Source organism: Salmo trutta, chromosome 6, assembly GCF_901001165.1.
Source record: "Salmo trutta chromosome 6, fSalTru1.1, whole genome shotgun sequence".
NCBI classification, from domain to species: domain Eukaryota; kingdom Metazoa; phylum Chordata; class Actinopteri; order Salmoniformes; family Salmonidae; genus Salmo; species Salmo trutta.
In genome coordinates this window covers 45,860,957-45,883,671 of record NC_042962.1, presented here as the reverse complement: position 1 = coordinate 45,883,671, position 22,715 = coordinate 45,860,957, and the positions used below count along the sequence as shown (strand labels likewise).

Sequence of the window (22,715 nt, the reverse complement as noted above, 5' to 3'; positions counted from 1 at the left end):
CCTAAGGCATGTTCACGCAGATGAGCAGGGCCCCTGGGCATCATTCTTTTGGTGTTTTTTAGAGTCAGTAGAAAGGCCTCTTTAGTGTCCTAAGTTTTCCTAACTGTGACCTTAATTGCCTACCGTCTGTAAGCTGTTAGTGTCTTAACGACCGCCCCACAGGTGCATATTCATTAATTGTTTTGGTTCATTGAACAAACATGGGAAACAGTGTGTAAACCCTTTACAATGAAGATCTGTGAAGTCATTTGGATTTTTACGAATTATCTTTGCAAGACAGGGTCCTGAAAAAGGAACGTTTCTTTTTTGCTGAGTTTACATATGAAATGTGTAAAACATTATGTAAACATTATTAAAGTGATCAGTGTTCCATTATTAAAGTGACCAGTGATTCCATGTCTATGTAAATAGGGCAGCAGCCTCTAAGGTGCAGGGTTGAGTAACCGGGTGGTAGCTGGCTAGTGACAGTGACTAATTTCAGGGCAGGGTACTGGGCGGAGACCGGCGAGTGATGAATATTTAACAGTCTGATGGCCTTGAGATAGAAGCTGTTTTTCAGTCTCTCGGTCCAAGCTTTAATGCACATGTACTGACCTCGCCTTCTGGATGATAGTGGGGTCAACAGGCCGTGGCTCAGGTGATTGATGTCCTGGAGGGCAGGCAGTGTGCCCCCGGTTGATGTGTTGGGCAGACTGCACCACCCTCTGGAGAGCCCTGTGGTTGCGGGTGGTGCAGTTGCCATACCAGGCGGTGATAAAGCCTGAGAGGATGCTCTCAATAGTGCATCTGTAGAAATGTGTGAGGGTCTTAGGGGCCAAGTCAAATTTCTTCATTCTCCTGAGGTTGAAGAGGTGCTGTTGCACCTTCTCCCCCACACTGTCTGTGTGGGTGGACCATTTCAGATTGTCAGTGATGTGTACGCCGAGGAACTTGAAGCTTTTCACCTTCTCCACTGCGGTCCCGTCGATGTGGATGGGAGCGTGCTCCCTCTGCTGTCTCCACGATCAGCTCCTTCATTTTGTTGACGTTGAGGGAGAGGTTATTTTCCTGGTACCACTCCGCCAGGGCCCTCGCCTCCCCACTGTAGTCTGTCTTGTCGTTGTTGGTAATCAGGCGTGTTGTGTCGTCTGCAAAGTCGATAAATGACGCAGTCATGGGTGAACAGGGAGTGCAGGAGGGGGCTGAGCATGCACCCTTGTGGGGCACCTGTATTCAGGATCTGCGTAGTGGAGGTGTTGTTTCCTACCTTCACCACCTGGGGACGGCCCATCAGGAAGTCCAGGACCCAGTTGCACAGGGCGGGCTTCAGACCCAGGTCCCTGAGCTGAATGATGAGCTTAGAGGGTACTATGTAAAATTACATGCTTCTTGTCATATCCTGTTCTAACCAAAACATTGCCACAATAGCTGTAACTGAAGGGGTTCAAGTTAAGATTTTGTAAACAAATACATCAAAAATAAAATATGAGACATAAATGACTAAACAAACTCACCTCATAGGGCTGATTCATGGTGGGTTTTTATTCAAATGTTTTTATAAAGGAAAGCACAAGGATAAGATTGGTAGAACAATCTGGTGAAACAATGGCTGTAACATACATAAAGAAACAAAAATACAAAATGAGCGTATTTTTCTTTTTCTAACTGATGATACCGAGCAGCATCATCACCCGGACATGTAAAACAAAAAAATCTACCTTTCTGCATAAATTACTACTATTTCATTTTATTTATCGTCATCAGCCAGTCTATATCACACAAGTGTTGGTTGAATTTGCTGTACAACTAGCCTATTGATCCAGACACAGAATTGCACTTGGTTCAGACATCGCTAGCTATGCAAGACTACAAATAGTATGGTTGCAATTTAAACTTCCATCTTTCAGACTTCAACAACCCCCTCACTGCCAACACAAAGTCCCATACAGCGAAGGTGTGTGTGTGTTTCAAGGGAAGAATAGATCAAGTCTAGCCGCCTACACTACCACGTGGTGGGTTTGCATTCCTCTTTTATAAAAAAAAATCGCCTCATTCCCCAGCCTATTGGAACATCTGTTCGACAAGCAGCACTTTTTTTTCTTTTAAGAGACTTCAAAACTAAGGCGGAGCTAAAACCATATTCTACCTGTAACAATGTTCATATCGGAAAAACACAACAAAAACAAGATTCAGCATGATACTATACTAAACAAAACAGAATGTTTCTTTATTTGAGGACAGAGTAGTAGGAGGAAGAATTGTAAAAATTGCTATTGGCCAGCTCCTGAGCTTGGCTTTGGATGCGTCCCAAATCACACCCTATTTCCTTTATAGTGCAATGCTTTTGACCCATAGAGATACATAGAGGACTCTAGTGCCCAGAAGCCTATTGGCTTGGTGGCGCCATTGAGGACTTTCCCCATTTTGAAGTAGTCAACTGGGTGGGACTTCCAATGGGTTAAAGGGATACTTCGGGATTTTGGCAATGAGGCGCTTTATCTACTCCTCCAGAGTCAAATGAATTTGTGGATACCATTTTTATGTCTCTGTGTCCAGTATCATTGAAGTTAGAGGTAGTTTCACGAGCCATTGCTAACTAGTGTTAGCGCAATGACTGGAAGTCTATGGGTATCTGCTAGCATGCTAGTAGATAAAGGGCATCACTGCCAAAATCCCGAAGTATCCCTTTAAGGAAGGATCACATAATTCCATCCAGGTCACCACGAGGTATCAGCCAATGAATTATACTTGTGAGTAAATATTCCATAACTACAGGTGGCAGTATATCACCAACCTTATCTTTATACCTGTTCAAACAACACATTCTAGATGGCAGTGTGCACCCTTTCAGTTTGTTTACCAACTCAGAAGTAGTAGAAGAAATGTACTTCAAAATGGAGATGGCTTCAATGGAGCTGCCCGTGCTCTCACAGACGCCATAATGGGATAAATACAATGATGTGATGTCTATCTAAGTCTATGTTTTGAACATAGCCCTATGTGAAAGTAATGCACTACATAAGGAAAAGGGTGCGATTTGGTCCGCAACTTTTGTGTTCTTCTCTGGTGAGGCGGGCTGGACCTGCAAACCCAGCCATACCAGCCCAGACAGAACTCTGAGGTAGATAAAAACCAGTCACACATGACCACACACGGTCAAGATGACCATTAGCGCAAAAGTGTCTATTTTCTTTAAAGACAACCCCGTCAATTTAGCGTAAAGTAAAACAGATTGTAATTTCATCATTAAAGTTAAGCATTTTCGATTAATATTACTGTATCTGTTGAAGTAAAAAATAGCAGAGAAGAAAACGTAACCTCCTTGACATTACCTCACAATTTCAAGCTTGCATTTCTTTTAAATCTATTTGTGTTTTTTAATTTCAATTGTAGGCTATATTGTCTTAATTAGGGAGATGAGATCAGTATGTGTAGCATTTGATGGAGGTCCACATCCTTGGCTGTGTGTGAAATATGACAAAACAAGACACCTACACTGTCAAAGTCTAAAGAGACCTTACTATGGACTGACAGTAGTTCTAATTAAGAGTGGCTGTTCTTTTTAATGTAGCCTGGTTCGACCAGACTGAATACTGGGATCACCATGAAGTGAAACAGTGAAACGTCAGGGAATCACTTGGGATTCTGCCAGGCTATGTAAAATGACTATTATGATGTTAGCGGAAGGCACATTATCCAACCCATCATCTATTTGGCAAAAAATCTGCTTCTTTATCAGTTCTCTATTCATAGATTGATTGACAGCTGCCAAACGGCCAATTCTACATATTTAATCTGATACAGAAAATCATGTCAGACATTAACCCTAAAAGCCTAATTGAATGATAATATCTTATAAAGACCAAAAATAAAAACCAGTAACACCTCACCAAATGAACACTTTTTGCAAGCAACATTTTTTTCATCATAATATCTTGGCTAATAAACTACCTATAAAACCCATTGGAAATCTCTTTTTCCTTAAAGTCAACAGATTCCACAAAAAAAAGAATCAATCTCATGCATCTTTTAACATCACGCTGTAGGCTACTTGTCCCATTGCATCCACTTGGAGAATCCGTGGTAAAAAATACACGTCTTTTCGTTTATCAAAATAAAACATTTTTTCCTGTTTTGAAGGGGGGAATAATAGTTGGTTTTGTCCATTTTTACACCTCTGTCTTCGTTTTACACACCATAGTATCATTGCTGTTGGTTCCATCATACACAGTTGTTTGGTTGAAGCTGTGCAAAAGAGTTCTTACTGAAGTCTGGTCTGGTCCAATCAGGAGAGGCTGTGACTGTGACATCATGAGTCAGCGCCCACAGCATCCATTACTGCTCACAGAAGTCACCTGACAACACACAACACAATCAGGATCACTACTCCTACTATTAGCAGTGCTACAGTACAATTAAAACGATCACTTCCATCTCATATAGGGACTCATAAGGAAGCACACACCTTATCGTTACTTGCTCTGTTGACTGTAGGGAGACGAATTGTTGGACGAATCCATTTGTTGCTGTGAACCATTTTCCTGAAGAGGGAAAAACTGTGTAACTTCACATCTTAATATCTGGTATTAGCACCATCAAGTAAGTAATGGTATGGGATGTCAAAATGTATGTAAAATGGCTGAACTCATGATGAGAATTGGATGAATGAGAGGAGATCAACACAATGAGATGGCAAAGACGAACCTCGGAACTTACGGCTGTCTGTTGCATGTGGGCGTACTGAGGAATATAGGCTGCCTGGACTGCAGCGTTGGCTGAAATATACTGCTGTCACAAGGAAAACAACATTAGATTAGCTCAAATCGTGATTTAAGAAATACTGTACCCCTCAGAAGTTAGCCAACTCATTTTCACCCAATCCCAAACCACCCCCTATTCCTTAGCCTCTGTGCACTTTAGATCTGAGTTTGCATCAGGTAAAATGAGACTAACTAAATTGCACCTCCCCCTTCCCCAGAATCCCCCTCACCGCTCCACTGCTGCCCAATGAGAGATGGCCCATCTGCTGTGTCATGACAGCGGTGGGCTGCATTGTCATGGTGTGGTCCACAGAGGGCGACATTACAGCCTGCTGTAGCAGAGAGAGAGAGAAAGAGAGAAAGAGAGAGAGATAATAATTAGAATCAATACAATGTCATCCTCATACTCAAATCCATTGAGGATCAATGGAAGGTCCGCAGGCAAAAATATCTGGCTTTAAAATGATTGGAATTTGTGGTTAGGTTTAACTATAATAACTCATTCATAACACTGATTCGGTACAGAGCTGAACAGGGACTGGTTACACTTAATTACACTAACAAGTCTAACAAATGTTGGTTATTTAAAAAAAAAATGAAACAACTAATTGACCGACATCGGTTCAACTATTTTAATTCCATTTCGTTCATTTTTTTGTTGTTGGTGACCTCGATGTGCAGTTTCTGTAGAGATAAATCAGATCAAGCCTGAACTGTCCGATATAGTAGGGAGTTGTAGTTTCAAACAGGCCAATATTCTACATAGCTTAGCGAAGAAAACATAGTAATTAACTACAATGACCATAATCCATTGTGTGCCCGGTTTAAACTTGTCCGATCAGAGAACAGGGAACGAGAGGGATAGAACGGAGTTGCTTCGCGAGCTTGAAAATGCCGGATCTAAGTGATTGACAGTTGGTTTTCAGCAGTCATAATAGTATGCCTTATTTACTTTGACGAACTACTAAAATAGTGATTTTGTCAGACAGCATTGGCAGCAGCTTTATAGAGATGAGATAATGACTTGGAATAAAATAATAAAGTCATCAAATAAAATATCTTATTAAACTATAGTAATGTGAATAAATTATGGTTAATAAGTGATAAGCAGTAATGGTCAGTCACTACCATCAATAATAGTTTTGTTCTGTGTTGTTACAGCATTCAACCCACATACTGCATAGTGCATTTAATGTAAAAATAAATACAAAATATATAAAAATAAAACCGTGATTATTTTTGTAATAATCTAACAAGATGAAGGAAAAAGGAAACAGCACACTGCTCTTGATAGTATCACTGATATTTAATAAGCTTACGTATCGGCCTCACGGCCTTCGTCAAAAGCTCTGACGAAGGCCGATACGTAAGCTTATTAAATATCAGTGATACTATCAAGAGCAGTGTGCTGTTTCCTTTTTCCTTCATCTTGTTCAACTGTTGCTGTCACGTCCTGACCAGTAAAGGGGTTATTTGTTCTTATTACTTTGGTCAGGACGTGGCAGGGGGCATTTGTTTTATGTGGTTCAGGGTGTGTTTGAGTATGTGTTCATGTAGATGGGTATTTGATTTATTAGTCCGGGGTTTTTTGGTTAGTTCTATGTTGTTAGTTCTATGTCTGTGCTAGGTATTGTATTTCTATGTTTAGGTATGGGGATTGGGGCCTTCAATTGGAGGAAGCTGTCTATCGTTGCCTCTGATTGAAGGTCCTATATTTAGGAGTGTGTTTGTTTTGGGAATTGTGGGAGATTGTTTCTTGTTTTGCGTTATGCCTGACGAGACTGTCTAGTTCGTTTTTTGGGGGGGGGGTATATGTTGTTTGTGTTTTTCCTTCACAAATAAAAAGAAGATGAGTATACATTTTTCCGCTGCGTTTTGGTCCACTCCTTACGACACCCGTGACAGTTGCCATGCACCTGCAAAAAGATTGCTCAGATGTGCGAGTGCCTTTAGAATTTTGTTATAATCTAACAAAAACTGAAACCATCTCAAAAAGCACTAATCGCTCAGCACTAACCAAGTGTAACTTGTGACTTCAAGTTAGTTTGATTAATCAGACAAGCTCAACACCCCTCAAAAATACATATTTTTTAGGCCTTAGGCTATCCGTATAAGCCAAAAGGCCTTGAGGGAATGTACCATTTCCTTGCCAAAATGGGGGGGAAACAGACACAGACACTTGTTCTACTTGAAACCATCTGCTGAGAGATGCAAATCATTCAGTCATAAGACCGTGTCTGCTGCAGGCATTTCCTGTTGGCTCCATACAGCAGTGGGAGCAGAGAACTAGAGGCCAGAGAGGCACAGACATATCTTGGTCCCAAATTACACCCTATTCCCTCAAACTCAACTCTGGACCATTTTTCATTGTTCCCCTCTAATCAGGGACTGATTTAGACCTAGGACACCAGGTGGGTACAATTAATTATTAGGCAGAACAGAAAACCAGCAGGCTCTGGACCTAGTAGGGTAAGAGTTGAATACCCCTACCCTGTTCCCTACATAGTGCACAACTTTTGACCAGAGCCCAGAGTCAGTTAGCTACAGGAAAAGAGAGCTCTCTGCTTTTGTCTCAGGCTCTGGTCAAAAGTAGTGCACTATATAGGGAATAGGGTGCAAATTCAGACGCGACCTTAATCCACCGTGTCACATCCAGATGATAAAAGGAAAAGAGCTCAAGAGCTTAAACTCACCGGGGAGGTTCCCCTTTAAATCCTAATCAAAACAATTGATTTGTTCCGCACTCACTGAATTATGAGGGAATGTTCCGGTTCCCAGAACTGGGCTCGGCTCTGTTTTGTTCTGTTCTGTTCTCTTCCCACACAGATTTTGGGGGTGTGCATTCTGCAGCGTCAGCAGAACTCGCCGATTAAAGTAACACATTCTGTTTTTGAATCAGGGTATTTTTAACTGAGGTAACATGTCATATGTCAGCCTCTCAACATATACTATCAGTGGAATAAGATATATACAGGGGCGAAACTTTCACATACTGAAGTTGCATTTTTGTCCCCCCCATTTTTATCATTGGATTGTGATACAAAACATGACAACAGTGTGCTTTAGGACCAAGAGGACGCCTCCGAGCGGTCGTTTAGGCTGTTTGGAGAGTTTTTCAGACTGGATTAAAAAAAAAATATGCAAAGCTGTCATCAAGGCAAAGGGTGGCTATTTGAAGAATCTCAAATCTAAAATATATTTTGATTTGTTTAACACTTTTTTGGTTACTACATGATTCCATATGTGTTATCTCATAGTTTTGATGTCTTCACTATTATTCTAGAATGTAGAAAATAGTAAAATAAAGAAAAACCCTTGAATGAGTAGGTGTTCTAAAACTTTTGACCGGTAGTGTATATGTCCCCCCCACTTCTAAAACCAAAGTTGTGCCCCTGGATATATGTATATTTTTTAAAATCACTATGTTTTTGTATATGGGAAGTAGCCGACTAACTGTATTATTAGTCGTATGTATGAGATACGCATGGTATACATCGTCCAATTAAATGTTTACTTGCAGTATGTCTGTAGTCTACATGTATGGCGCTATGAATTGAGTGAGAATTAGTTTCTTTCACTGTGTTTTGTACCAAGGTAGGGTATTACTCCATTTGTGGCAAAATGAAGTCTGACATATTTCTAGCACTGTGTGTGTGTGGAGTAAGAAAGACATCATTTCATTTCTCTTACTGGGTGTTGCATGATGTAAGGCTGGTGGGCCATCCAGGAAGGATTCTGTACCTGGCACATGAAAGGGTAGGGTTAACCTCATGCCACATTCTTCATATTTCCATAACATTTACATTTTAGTCATTTAGCAGGCACTCTCATCCAAAGCGACTATCATCTTTTGATCATTTATATTGAATTAACTCCAGGATAATGATGTGCCTACCTGGTAGGAGGTGACAGGAGACATGTACGGAGACATGGCTTGCTGAGCCATCATTCTATTGGCCGTTAGGGTGTAGGGAGAGGCATAATAGCCGTTCTGCATAGCAGCTGAGGTGGGGTCGTAGGTGAGAGTCATCCCGCCCTGGTAGGACAAAACAGAACTGTCACACAAAGCCAGATCCTTATCATCTAACCGTCACATTAGCATCACAATACCAACCATTAAATCAGTACCATGATCTGTAATGGGCTATGCACTAATGCAGTGGTTCCTAAACTGTGGGGCGTGCCCCCCCTGGGGTCGGCAGGGGGGGGCACCGGTAGAATTGTGTAGAACTGCAGGAAATAAGCTTTAAACCTGGAAAATTCAGTCCACCAACAAGAGGTGGAAAAAATGCCCAATAGTCATACTTCAGTAAAAGCAAAGATACCTTCATAGAAAATGACTCAAGTAAAAGTAAAGATACCTTCATAGAAAATGACTCAAGTAAAAGTAAAAGTCACCCAGTAAAATACTACTTGAGTAAAAGTCCAAAAGTATTTGGTTTTAAATATACTAGTATCAATAGTAAATGTAATTGCTCAAATATACTTAAGTACAAAAATAAAAGTATAAATCATTTCAAATTCCTTATATTAAGCAAACCGGACAGCACTCTTTTATAGTTTTTAGATAGCTAGGGGCACACTCCAACACTCAACGAAGCATGTGTGTTTATTGAGTCCGCCAGATCAGAGGCAGTATGGATGACCAGGGATGTTCTCTTGATAAATACGTGAATTTGACAATTTTACTGTCATGCTAAGCATTCAAAATGTAATGAGTACTTTTGGGTGTCAGGGAAAATGTATGGAGTAATAAGTACATCATTTTCTTTAGGAATGTAGTGAAGTAAAAGTAAAAGTTGTCAAAAATAATAATAGTAAACTACAGATACCCCAAAAAACTACTTAAGTAGTACTTTAAAGTATTTTTACTTAAGTACTTTACACCACCAGTCATGAACAGTTCTTGTGCCCATAGATATAGACAAGGTGCGTGTGCTCAACTGCCGGTTGGGGGTGGGGGTTCCCGAATCCTGGAAGGGGGACCCGAGTGAAAAAGTTAATGAACCCCTGCTCTAATGAACTGGTCTCTCAGGATAGGACTACCACTGGGCTGGGCAAGTCAGTCAACACTAGACATGAGGTCATGCATTTATTCTTAAAATGGCCTTTATTAGTCTGGCAGGGAGAGAAAACTTGCAGTTGTGGGTCCACCCACAGAGACATCCAGACAGATGAGACGAACAGAGAGGCACTTACAAGTCTGAGCTCTCCCTCCCGGGGCCATGTGCGACCGCTGGGGATGTATGGACTGTGGCTGTGCCTCTTCCTCTGACCATCAGCAAACTTACACAGCAGGGGCTCAGAGGGAGCTGGAGAGGGGAAAAAACACATCATCCTCACCATTAGCGAAATCAAAAAGTGAGCATCACAGCCCAAAGCATGAGAGAGAATAAGAGAAAATAGACCTTACCCATAGTTCCAGGCGCCATCTTGATAAACTTCCCATTGAAGTGGGCTATGACTGAGTTACACATCTCCTTGGACTCCATCCTGAGAATAGTAGGCATGTCACATGAATCAATGGGACGTAAATTAGAAAAAGTAGCAGGATTTGAACCCACAACCCTTCGAGTTAGCAACATGGCCCTCTTGTCAAACTGTTTCTGAGCATTGAGATGTTCTCACCTGGCGAAGCCGACCCCTCTGCTCGCCCCGCTGTAGTCTCTGAGGACGCGGGTGGAGATGACCTGTCCAAAAGGCCTCAGCAGCCCCTCCAGCTCCTGCTCATCTACAGACACAGGCAGGTTGGAGATGTACAGGTTGGTGGGGTCCTGCTCCTGTTGCTGCTTAGAGAGAGGGACAGAGAAATGAATAGAGAGGTATTAGGATCATTCTCCTCCAAAGAATCTATGGTAATTTGGACGGCAACACCAACTTAAAACACAATAGCTTTCGAGGACAATTACATGAACATTTCACTCTGGTTAAAATGATGCGTTGACAGGATTTGAGTCTGTGATGATATCCAAGCCAGGATATCCAAGCCATAACAAAAACACAACTGAACATGAGTTAGCTAGGGTTGTGTGTTGCCTTGGTGACGGTTGTGTGTTGCCTTAGTGACGGTCATGTCCAGGTCCTGTGGGGTCTTCAGTCAACAACTCTGTAAGTGCGTTATCAAGGACTTGAGCTTCTATGGCCCTTGATTTGCTCGTAATGGCGAATGGTCTCTTTTTGCTATTTTCTATGCATGCTCTCCATAGATTTAACACCTGGTTCAGTTCTCCCATCTTTACCATTACGAGCTCAACAGCTAAGCAGTACAGTTATGCAGCTACCATACAGGCACACTGTGTTCTGCTGGCCTCGGCAGAAATACAGGAGCTAGCTAGACACAGGTCCCCTGAGAGAGAGAGAGAGAGAGAGACACAGAGAGAGAGAGAGAGAGAGAGAGAGAGAGAGAGAGAGAGAGGAAATGTGCTGACAGAGAGAAATATATATATATATATGGAAAAGTGGAACCGGTGAAACTGGGAGAGGGAGGAGAGTAGTGGTGTTAAAGTACTTACATCAAAAATGCATTCCTTAAGAAAATACTGTACTTTTTACTCCTTACATTTTCCTTGACACCCAAAAGTACATTTGGAATGCTTAGCAGGACAGGGAAATGGTCAAATTCACACACTTATCAACAAAACATCCCTGGTCATCCTTTCTGCCTCTGAACCTGGTGGACTCACTAAACACACATGCTTTGTTTGGAAATTATGTCTGAATGTTGGAGTGTGCCCCTGACTATCCGTAAATTTAAAAAAAACAAGAAAATGGTGCCGTCTGGTTTGCTTAATATAAGGAATTTGAAATTATATACTTGTACTTTTACTTTTGATACTTAAGTATATTTTAGCAATTACATTAACTTTAGATACTTCAGTATATTTTAAACCAAATATGTTTAGACTTTTACTCAAGTAGAATTTTACCGGGTGACTTTCACTTTTACTTCAGTCATTTTCTATTAAGGTATCTTTACTTTTACTCAAGTATGACAATTGGGTACTTTTTCCACCACTGGAGAAGAGGAGTTGTTCAAATCATAGGTTGAGGCTGAAAAAAAGACCACCCTATTTCACCAAAGAAGTATTCAAACTAATAAGCATAACATCAGTAATTGGACATGGAACGTTAGCATACATGCTAACTCATAACACAGCATAAAATGCTAACCTGGGACTATCCTAACCCAGAGCACATTAATTAGTAGTTGCTGTGCTACGAGACAGTCATAATATTTGCATAGCAGCAGAAAGCTGTCCGTCCTGTTCTGTGCGTGCATGTGGACCGACTGTTTTTTGGCAGCGAGCGGGAGAGGGAAGGGAGGACATCTGGCTTCATTTGAGAACGTGAATGGGGTCACCGCCTGAACAGCCATGTGGGGTCATGTGACTGACTCTGTTGCTCTGCTTTACACACACACACAAACATACACACACACACACACACACACACACAAATGCACGTACATGTACATTGCACACACACACACACACACACACACACACACACACACACACACAGTGAAATGCACACACACAGTGTACTGCTCCAAATAATCTGTCATTGTAACTTACAAAACAGAGACATGGAATGGAACATTAGCATAATATGCTAACTCATAACACAGCATAAAATGCTAACCAGGACTATCCTATCCCAGAGCACATGAATTAGTAGTCGCTGTGCTACGAGACAGACGGTTTGTTGTTCTGCTACCAGAAGAACACAGAGTTCCTCTCACCTTAGCCATCTGGGCTTGTATCCCACTGGTCTTTAGGGCATGGACTGTCTTCTGGGCTGCTGCAGGGCTGTCAAAGTCCACAAACCCATACCCTGGAGTTGGAGGAGCACAGACACAACCGTCATATACAGTACTACAACTTGATATTAGTTCGCTTTACATTACACTGCAAATGCATTTGCTTAGTAGCACACCAGCGTGTGATACTATCTGACAACCGTAAAATGTATCGTTTGTTTCGATAAATTGGAGAAAAGGAGATAAATATTAGAATACGTGATACTGACCTTTACATTTGTTAGTTGTTTTATCGAGGATAGCCTTTGCCGATACGATCTTGCCGTATCTATGAACACAAGAAGAATCAAATGGTAATAACAGGATGTTGCTCTCTTATCCTTTAATTGCATAGATTATCACTACAATATGCATACGTTATTGTTTTAAAGGTCAAACTATATTTCAATCTACCGATACTCTCTTATTTGGTACAGTATGTGTTATGAAGGCTCAATGGTTAAAGCTGGTTGAAATGATGTCAATACAATCAGTTTACAACCCAAATATGGCTGTAGTTAAGTCACTTCAACCATTTCAACCACTATTTTACCTTCAAATATATGAATTCCTAAAAAATAAATACTGTATGCCCTATATCACAGACAGAGTGTCGCTCTACTGCTAAAGTTCTACAACAAGGTCCGGGAGTCAGAACGCTAGGCTTGCACAAGAATGCATGACATCATCGCTGAGAAAAAAAGGCAGCAATGTAAGCCGGGTGAGGCAACCGGGCTGTGAGTCTTGGAGGGAACATACTGAGCCTTATGACCACACAGCACACCATGTTATTTCATTTAGACTCATTTAAGAGAATCAATTCATTATTGTATCTTTAACCATATTGTGTCTTTAACCCGAATTAAACCCTCATACTAACTGGCATACTAAAAGGCACTTCTGCCAAAGTCACTGAACGAGGTCAATAATTACAACAGACTGAAGACAAGAGGTTAATGCAATCCATGCGAACACACATAGCAGTTTTTACACAGTAGCATACAAATATATGTATACAATTCGGAAAGCTTTGGGCACTGTAAAAATAACAAATTGACTCCCCACAAAAGGGACTTAGCTACAAACATCCATAATATGTCAAATATGTGTGGTGGGATGTAGAAATATAAAGAGAAAACAAACACTGCTATAACCGCCTACATTATGTCAAAGAGCAGCCTAACTCTAGTCCAAAGACTAAACAGCAGATGCCTAGCATAGCCTAGCCTAACTATTTGTTCATGTCAACACTCCATGTCACAGTACTTGAAAAACAGCCTGGGTCATAAACTATGCTCAAACTCAGACAGAAATACCCGAGTTGAAATGATGCCAAGCCGTTTTGCGGAACTGGTATTTTAAGGACGTGCATCATGCTTTGGTTGAACTAAACGCTTGAACTAAATTAGCCTGGTTGCAATGAAAGGCTCTTTCATTTCTGCTTTGTGCCAGCGAGCAGGCGACCACCGTTGGGAGCAAAACACAAGCGAACAACACAGCAAAAGCGGCTGTTGCCCCTGGTAACATGGTTGAATGCTTCGCTCCATATGCTTGTGGTCCAGCAGAGGCCAGAGGCACACAGAGACAAACCCAACCAAACATGACAATTGCTGCATTCACCAATCCCAATACTGTAGAAAACAGTCATGTTCCCTAATCTCTCGTCTCTACAGATACAGTATCATGTAAACACAGTTCCCATGGTGTAGGTGGTTGGAAGGGTGCTAGCTAGTGGCCTCTATGCTTGGTTCATGCATAGTCCACATGAATATGGTATTGGCATATATAGTTGGAACAAGCTGTTCTAATTCATCATAATAATGTGTGTAAGTCAGTCAGTGCTTGTGTAGACTTTGTGTGTGTGTGTGTGTGTGTGTGTGTGTGTGTGTGTGTGTGTGTGTGTGTGTGTGTGTGTGTGTGTGTGTGTGTGTGCGTGTGCGTGTGCGTGTGTGTGTGTGTGTGCGTGCGCTTTCATGTTTATACACACGTGTGTATGCCTACGAGTGTGTGTGTGTGCGTGTGCGTGTGCGTGTGCGTGTGTGTGTGTGTGTGTGTACTGTGCAGTACTCACGGCTGGCAGAGCTTGACCAGGTCCAGGTCAGTGGTTGCTGGAGGCAGGCCGCGGATGTACAGGTTCGTTTTGCTGAGCTGGTCCCATCCTGTGGTGCTGCTGTTGCTGCTGGTACTCACCGTGCTGGGGCTGGCTGGAGCCATGGGGTACGACTGCAAGGAAGAGACAAGACACTGTCAGGTACACAGTAAACGCACGGTCACTCTGTTGTCCTCCGTCAATAGCGGTGTTTGTGCCTCAACCAGTTACGACGAGTTTCAACTCAGACACATTTGTAGTTATATGGTATTTACACAGGAGAGAGACAAGAGAGGACATCAGGCACACACAATGTCACTGACTTAACACACACACCGGTAAGCAGGCAAAAACACACACATATATGCACGCAGAGAAAGACACACCCACACACAGACACACACACCCTCGCGTACACAGACACAGACACACACAGAGACAAATTGGTGTCCCTTGCCTACGGAAATATGAAACATGGCCTCCAGTGGCCTTTGTGCCACACCCAGAAAATACATCTTGGAATCTAGGAAATCCCCCCTCCCCAACAGCACACAACAGCCTCAGCGGATTCCTGAACACACAACAGTCTACCGTCATGTCAATTCCTGGCAGGAAACGTACACAGCATCATGATGTTTCTCATGCTTTTACTCGAGGTGAGACGCAGGTAGCTGGCACTTCAGCGATAAGACCCACGGCACACTGAGCACAGACTGTCAACAAGGCTCGGATATATACCTGGCTTCCCCTTCCTGACACGCAAGGCAAAACAAGCCAGTCTGTAGTATAACTGAATCAACCTAAGCTTATGACATGACAGGCTGGCGTGCCATTCTTAGCTGGTGACGTAAGACTGAGATTCTATTTCACATAGACTATAAACACATCACGATGTGTTTTTTTCCAAGTACAGTCTATGCCATCTTATCGAGTCATTTCCCATCTGGTTTTGGACATCCAAACCATGATGACATTCTAATGTGTATTGTCATATAATGTGTGAGTGCAGCAGGGAGATAACAAGGTTGTATGTGTGTGCATTATTTGACTCATGCCCTAATCAACTGACTTCCCACTGTGAGTTACACCCAGTCACATATTAGGTCAATGCATATCACTGTAGCTCCAACACTAACTCGAGGGCATCAGTGGTGGAAAAAGTACCCAATTGTCATACTTGAGTGAAAGTAAAGATACCTTCATAGAAAATGACTCAAGTAAAAGTGAAAGTCACCCAGTAAAATACTACTTGAGTAAAAGTCTAAAAGTATTTGGTTTTAAATATACTTAAGTATCAAAAAGTAAATGTAATTGCTAAAATATACTTAAGTGTCAAAAGTAAATCATTTCAAATTCCTTATATTAAGCAAACCAGACAGCACAATTTTCTTGTTTTAAAAATGTACAGATAGATACAAATGAAACATGTGTGTTTAGTGAGTCCGTCAGATCAGAGGCAGTAGGGATGACCAAGGATGTTCTCTTGGTAAGTGTGTGAATGGACCATTTTCCTGTCCTGCTAAGCATTCAAAATGTAACGAGTACTTCTGGGTGTCAGGGAAAATGTATTGTGTAAAAAGTACATTATTTTCTTTAGGAATGTAGTAAAGTAAAAGTAGTCAAAAATATAACTAGTAAAGTACAGATATAGCAAAAAAAACTACTTAAGTAGTACTTTAACGTATTTTTACTTAAGTACTTTACACCACTGGAGAGCATATAGTAGTTGACAGCACCAGTCACGCTTCACGGCCCTGCTACAACTGACAGTAGTGGTGAGATTGTGTAATCTGCTGAGCTTGTGCATCAGCTATTCATCTGTGAAGAGCACACTTCTCCAGCGTGCCAGTGGCCATCGGTTACGACGCTAAACTGCATTTAGGTCAAGACCCTGGTGAGGACGATGAGCATGCAGATGAGCTTCCCTGAGACGGTTTCTGACAGTTTGTGCAGAAATTCTTCAATTGTGAAAACCCTCGGTTTCATCAGCTGTCTGGATGGCTGGTCTCAGTCGATCCCGCAGGTGAAGAAGCCGGATGTGGAGGCCCTGGGCTGGCATGGTTATACGTGGTCTGCGGTTGTGAGGCCGGTTGGACGTACTGCCAAATTCTCGAAAACAACGTTGGATGCGGCATATGGTAGAGAAATTAACATTCAATTATCTGGCAACAGCTCTGGTGGACATTCTTGCAGTCAGCATGCCAACTGCACACTCCCTCATAACTTGAGCCATTTTTAGCATGTTGTTGTGTGACGAAATTGCACATTTTAGAGTGGCCTTTTATTGTCCCCAGTACAAGGTGCACCTGTGTAATGATCATGCTGTTTAATTGGCTTCTTGATATGCCACACCTGTAAGATCGATGAATTATCTTTGCAAAGGAGAAATGCTCACTAAAAGTGATGTAAACAAATTTGTGCACATTTTTGAGAAATTTGATTTTTGTGCATATGGAACATTTCTGGGATCTTTTACTTCAGCTCATGATACATGGGACCAACATTTTACATGTTGCGTTTATATTTTTTGCTCAGTGTTTTATATATATATATATACACAGTGCCGTGAAAAAGTATGTGCCCCTTTTCTGATTTTCTCTATTTCTGTATATTTTTGATACTGAATGTTATCAGATCTTCAACCAAAACCTAATTAGATAAAGGGAACCTGATTTTACAAATAACAAAATCTATATTTATTTTATTTATTTAATTAACAAAGTTGCAGTATGCAACACCCAATGATTCCCCTGTGTGAAAAAGTAATTGCCCCTTACACTCAATAACTGGTTGTGCCACCTTTAGCTGCAATGACTGCAACCAAATGCTTCCTATAGTTGTCGATCTGTCTCTCACATCACTGTGGAGGAATTTTGGCCCACTCTTGCATGCAGAACTGCTTTAACTCAAGGATATGTGGGTTTTTAAGCATGAATTGTTCGTTTCAAGTCCTGCCATAACATCTCAATTTGGGATAAGGTTTGGACTTTGACTAGGCCATTCCAAAACTTCAAATGTGTTGCTTTTTAACCATTTTCATGTAGACTTGATTGTGTGATTTGGATCATTGTCTTGCTGCATGATCCAGCTGCGCTTCAGCATCAGCTCACAGACGGATGGCCTGACATTCTCCTGTAGAATTCTCTGATACAGAGCAGAATTCATGGTTACTTCTATTAAGAAAAGTTGTCCAGGTCCTGAGGCAGCAAAGCATTCCCAAACCATCACACGACAACCACCATGCTTGACCGTTGGTATGAGGTTCTTACTGTAGAATGCAGTGTTAGGTTTTCACCAGTGATAATTGGACCCATCTCATCCAAAAAGTTGACTCAAGCTTGCCAAAAAGCACCTGGATGATCATCAAGACTCTCGGAAGAATGTCCTATGGACAGATGATTTAAAAGTCTAACTTTTTTGGACGACATGGGTCCCATTATGCCTGGTGAAAAGACATTCAGCACTACTGTTCTTTCTAGAATGTTCTAGCATGGAGTTTTTCCATTTCACCAAGCTCCAGAATGTCGGCAGTGAAATATAATGAGATGAATAGGGGTAGGAGTTTTTCCTAGTCACATGGTCAGGAACAAATCCTCACCCTGGTTCTATGCATTACAGAATGCACTATAGGCTATTATAATAATGGGTGCTTATATTTGTCCTTATATGTGTGAATTGGAAATGTGTTTTTTGCATATCCCAACTCCCCCATTATTCATAGCAATTAGGGTTAAGTGCCTTGCTCAAGGGAACAATAACAGACTTGTCACACTTTCAGGTCAGGGATTCAAACTAGCAACCTTTTGGTTACTGACCCAATGCTCTAACCACTAGCCTACGTGCCGCTAGGCTTTTTCCCTGGTGACATTCTTGCGTGGGGTGCTGTCTACACTCCTTCCATCATGGTTCCTTCCTAGTACTACAGTCTGGTCTGGTGTGTCAGTGGGAACCTACCACACATTCTCTGAGGCAAACCAGAGCCCTCCTCTGCAAGGCATTTCCTTCCTCTTACTCATTAAAATAGCTCCAACCCCGCAGAAGCCACTCTAGGAAAATCTAGAATGGCATGCGGCAGACCAATTCATCTGTGAATTAAGAAATAACATGTTCTGCCTTCCACCATTTGAAAACATATTTACCAAAACAAAATGGTGAGCTAAATTACATTAAGATGGCCACCACATTGAATTAGGGCTAGGGCTACTGATATCGTTTAAGTTGGAGATATCCTAAGTCTACCCACAGAATGCACACATAATCACCTCCATTTTGTGGACTAGAATCTTTGACGAAGCAAAGAATGAAGAACCACTGCATAACTAATTCAGATTAACAACAGATGATTATGCCTATGGATATCTTTACGGGTGGAGATATACTAAGCCTACCGACAGAATCTACACTCAATCACCTCCATCTTGTGGACTAGATGGTTGAATCAGCAGCCCGGTCTCATAGACTAGACGTAACATAGTACATCACTGGGGCTAAGCTTCCTGCCATCCAGGACCTATATACTAGGCGGTGTCAGAGGAAGACACAAAAAATTGTCAAAGACTCCAGTCACCCAAGTCATAATGTTCTCTCTGCTATCGCACGGCAAGCAGTACCGGAGTGCAAAGTCTACGTCCAAAAGGGTCCTTAACAGCTTCTACCCCCAAGCCATACTGTAAGACTGCTGAACAATTAATCAAATGGCCACCTGGACTATTTACATTGACACCCCCCCCCCCCCCCCCCTTTGTTTCTACACTGCTGCTACTCGCTGTTTATTATCTATGCATAGTCACTTTACCCTTACCTACATCTACAAATTACCTCTACTAACCTGCACCCCCGCACATTGACTTGGTACTGGTACCTCTTGTATATAGCCTCATTATTGTTATTTTATTTTTATTTTTTACTTTAGTTTATTTAGTAAATATTTTCTTAACTCTATTTCTTGAAATGCATTGTTGGTTAAGGGCTAAGGGCTTGTAAGTAAGCATTTCACGGTAAGGTCTACACCTGTTGTATTCGGCGCATGTGACAAATAAAATGTGATTTGATTTAGTAAACATAAATCGGGAGCACTGAAATTAGTATAGGTTAAGTTTGGTATGGTTACATAAGACAGAAGGTTACTTAAAGTGGCAATATGTCACTTTTTGGGCGACACGACCACATTCACATAGAAATGTGAGTTATAGATCTATCATTCTACTTGAAAGCAAGTCTAAGAAGCAGTAGATCTGTTTTCTATGCTTCCCGTTCTTAAGTTTTGTTTTTGCGTCTTTTACTTTCGGTTTTGTAAACCAGCTTCAAACAGCTGAAACAACAATATATTTGCTTTTGGAAAATACTTCACAGCGGTTTAGATGGTACAATGATTCTCTACACTATACTAGTTTATTTTGTCACAAACTGATATTAGGCTAACTATTAGATTTTTAGCAATCAGGAAATGGCAACGATTTCTGCATCGGGCGTATAACGTGTACGTCTAGCATCCCAAAGGTTGCGTGTTCGAATTTCATCACGGACAACTTGTGCATTTTAGCTAATTAGCAACTTTGCAACTACTTACTACTTTTTAGCTACTTTGCAACTACTTAGGATGTTAGCTAACCTTAACTCTTTAACCTAACTCCTAACCTTAACCCTAACTCCTAGCCTAGCTAACATTAGCCACCTAGCTAACGTTAGCCACAACAAGTTGGAATTCGTAACATAGCATACGTTTTGGAAATTCGGAACATATCATACCAATTGTAATTAGTAACATATCATACGAAATGGATGACGGACATCCACAAATGAATACATACCATACGAAACGTAACATATCATACTAATTGGGGTGTCCCGGATTTACATGTACTATGTCTACCCCTGAGTCCAGGTTGGAATCAGTGGTGAACTACAGTGTGGAGTGGTAAAGAAGGACTGAAGAACCAACTCATTTAGATGACTACCTGATCATTAGGCCTATTGGAATCATTCAGGGCGGATATAGCTACAAATCGCAATCACCTCCATCTTGTGGACTAAGTGGCTGAATCAGTGGTGAACTACAACAGAGCAGTGGTACAGAACCACTGCATAAGTAGCTACACCTGAAAAGGCTCATTATAGATGCATGAACACCCATGTTCACTCCAGCACACTGACCCACATTAGGCAGAAGCTGAGCACGCCACTCACTAGAAGGCCTACTGGGCAGAACTAACTCAGGTGGTGGAGCAGGGCCTACTGTATCACTAGTCAGCCTATACAGAGCATGTTCTGTTCTAACAATACCAACAAGGAATCTAAGATGTAATAGACCTACAGTGCCTTCTGTAGCTATGCATCATCATAACTATTCTATTCTATATTACTCTGTTCTATTCTATTGCTATTCTATTCAACTCTGAAAGGAATCGAACAAATGGGACATATGAACTACAATTTAAATGCCATACATTTGTGTGACCTGCGTGGCCTATTTTCATGAAAAACAAGCTGAAGAAATAATGTATTTCTCCTCCAAGACTTGGGGATGTAGAGATAGAATATCGTAGGTCTACATTTGAAAAACTGGGGAAATAAAACGGCGTATGTTCAGTGTATAGGTGATTCTTCTTGTGAACATTATAGCAATGTTATTATAGCAGTTGGCCTAACAAATGTTCAGCATCTAAATCTGGGTTACCTGGACCATACGGAGGGTCTCTCTCTCTCTCTCTCTCTCTCTCTCTCTCTCTCTCTCTCTCCCTCTTCCTCTGTCCTCCAGTCAATTAATGCGTAATTACATCATACATCATATAGGCCTATTCCTTCATCAGTTACCTTCTGAATGAGCAATTCGATGCGTATCTGAATGTTAAAAATGTTATCCTATTTAGGGAATCAATCTATTTGGATGACAGTTGTTATAAGCCATTAGGGCCTAATACAATTAAAGCTGCTAGATAGGCAATTCTGTAATGCTAATTCAAGGACAAAGCCGATAATATAAAATGGACACTAATGCACAGAACATACTTGACCAAAATGTAGTGTAGCGAGCTACGGACAGTCACACTACATCACTTTGCAACCTGACTGTCGGTGAGCGGTGTTATAACACTATAATAACGACTGTCGCTTCTCGTGACCGTGTTAACTGAGGTGATAAGACAGCTGGGCCGTACGCACATTCGAATTGGTTGGGTTCAAGGGACTTATGGCACCGTTTTGGACCATCCCAGACAGGGCTTTTTTGGCCTACCTGCTTCCGATATGTGTTCTTCAACGGGTTGGCAGTATTTGCAAAGATCATCCTGGATAGTCTATTCCAGTTATTCCGAGACAAAAAGCTTGTTTCCCCCAAAAATAAAGCTACATGCAGACCCGTTTATTAAAATCCAGTGGGTTTATTTGGAAAAAATCCGCATATCGACCGGGTTAGAAATAAACTCCGATATTTCCGTTTTCGATCCTGATTCAATTTTCCTTGTCGCGTTGTCACATCTGTAGGCTACCTGACATAGGCTACACTGCGTAGGTTATATGGTTTAATCCCACCAAAGTGTCGTCTAACCCAGGCATCAAAACTCAGTTCAGTTCATTGATCTACGACGTCCTGCTGACCACTCCTGAGTCCCACCTACTACAGACCAAACCATTGCGCATACAATAGAGGTGCGTTTCAAGATATAATCAAATAACCTTGTTATTGAGTACGGTTAGTATTAATATTCTGAACACAAAACACGTTTAAATGTTTGACAATCAACATATAACTAGTCACTACCACGAAAGATACATGTAATACGCAAATGAATACATTGTATCAATTTGTCGTTCCCCATACCCCGCGTTTTGTTGACGCCCACACATACCATACATTCTTTACCCCCTCCCCCATTGACTCCCTTCCCCTCCCGGAGTCCAATGGTTAAAGCGAGAGATGAGAATTGACAGGTCCGGATGTAAAGGATAGGCGGTTCTGTTAGATAAGCAAAATACTGTAACATGTCATTGGTTTGTGCCTCACCAACTTGAATAGTCAAGACAAGGCCGTGCGTGTCTAGGGTGTTTTTAAAAAGGGACAGGGATAGACATAGGAAGGATATAGGATATA

General features: G+C 41.5%; 1 protein-coding gene across 7 annotated transcripts; it reads right to left on the bottom strand.

Annotated features, from left to right (window-relative positions):
* Positions 1 to 1,501: 1,501 nt before the first annotated feature.
* LOC115196036 (RNA-binding motif, single-stranded-interacting protein 1) lies at positions 1,502 to 22,381 on the bottom strand. 7 transcript variants are annotated; one of them, XM_029756500.1, is made up of 13 exons: positions 21,861 to 22,381; positions 14,609 to 14,760; positions 12,768 to 12,826; positions 12,481 to 12,572; positions 10,368 to 10,528; positions 10,153 to 10,232; positions 9,939 to 10,051; positions 8,635 to 8,775; positions 8,430 to 8,480; positions 4,970 to 5,071; positions 4,684 to 4,767; positions 4,445 to 4,520; positions 1,502 to 4,334 (listed from the first exon to the last, which is right to left on the bottom strand). In XM_029756500.1, exons 1-12 carry the CDS (start codon positions 21,909 to 21,911, stop codon positions 4,452 to 4,454), a joined length of 1,155 nt encoding a protein of 384 aa, XP_029612360.1. In that variant the 5' UTR covers positions 21,912 to 22,381; the 3' UTR covers positions 1,502 to 4,334; positions 4,445 to 4,451. The 7 variants fall into 7 exon arrangements, with proteins under 7 accessions (XP_029612360.1, XP_029612365.1, XP_029612366.1 ...); XM_029756505.1 differs by having other exon boundaries at positions 4,696 to 4,767; XM_029756506.1 differs by having other exon boundaries at positions 4,696 to 4,764.
* Positions 22,382 to 22,715: the final 334 nt, after the last annotated feature.

What these genes read in the sequence shown, in the direction of transcription:
- LOC115196036 (XM_029756500.1), bottom strand. Translation starts at nt 21,911, where the DNA reads ATGATCTTTGCAAATACTGCCAACCCGTTGAAGAACACATATCGGAAG. An exon ending in AACAACTAACAAATGTAAAG is followed by an intron (nt 12,573 to 12,767) that starts GTCAGTATCACG and finishes CTCCAACTCCAG; the next exon opens with GGTATGGGTTTGTGGACTTT. An exon ending in CTTACATCATGCAACACCCA is followed by an intron (nt 5,072 to 8,429) that starts GTAAGAGAAATG and finishes TCTCTGCTACAG; the next exon opens with CAGGCTGTAATGTCGCCCTC.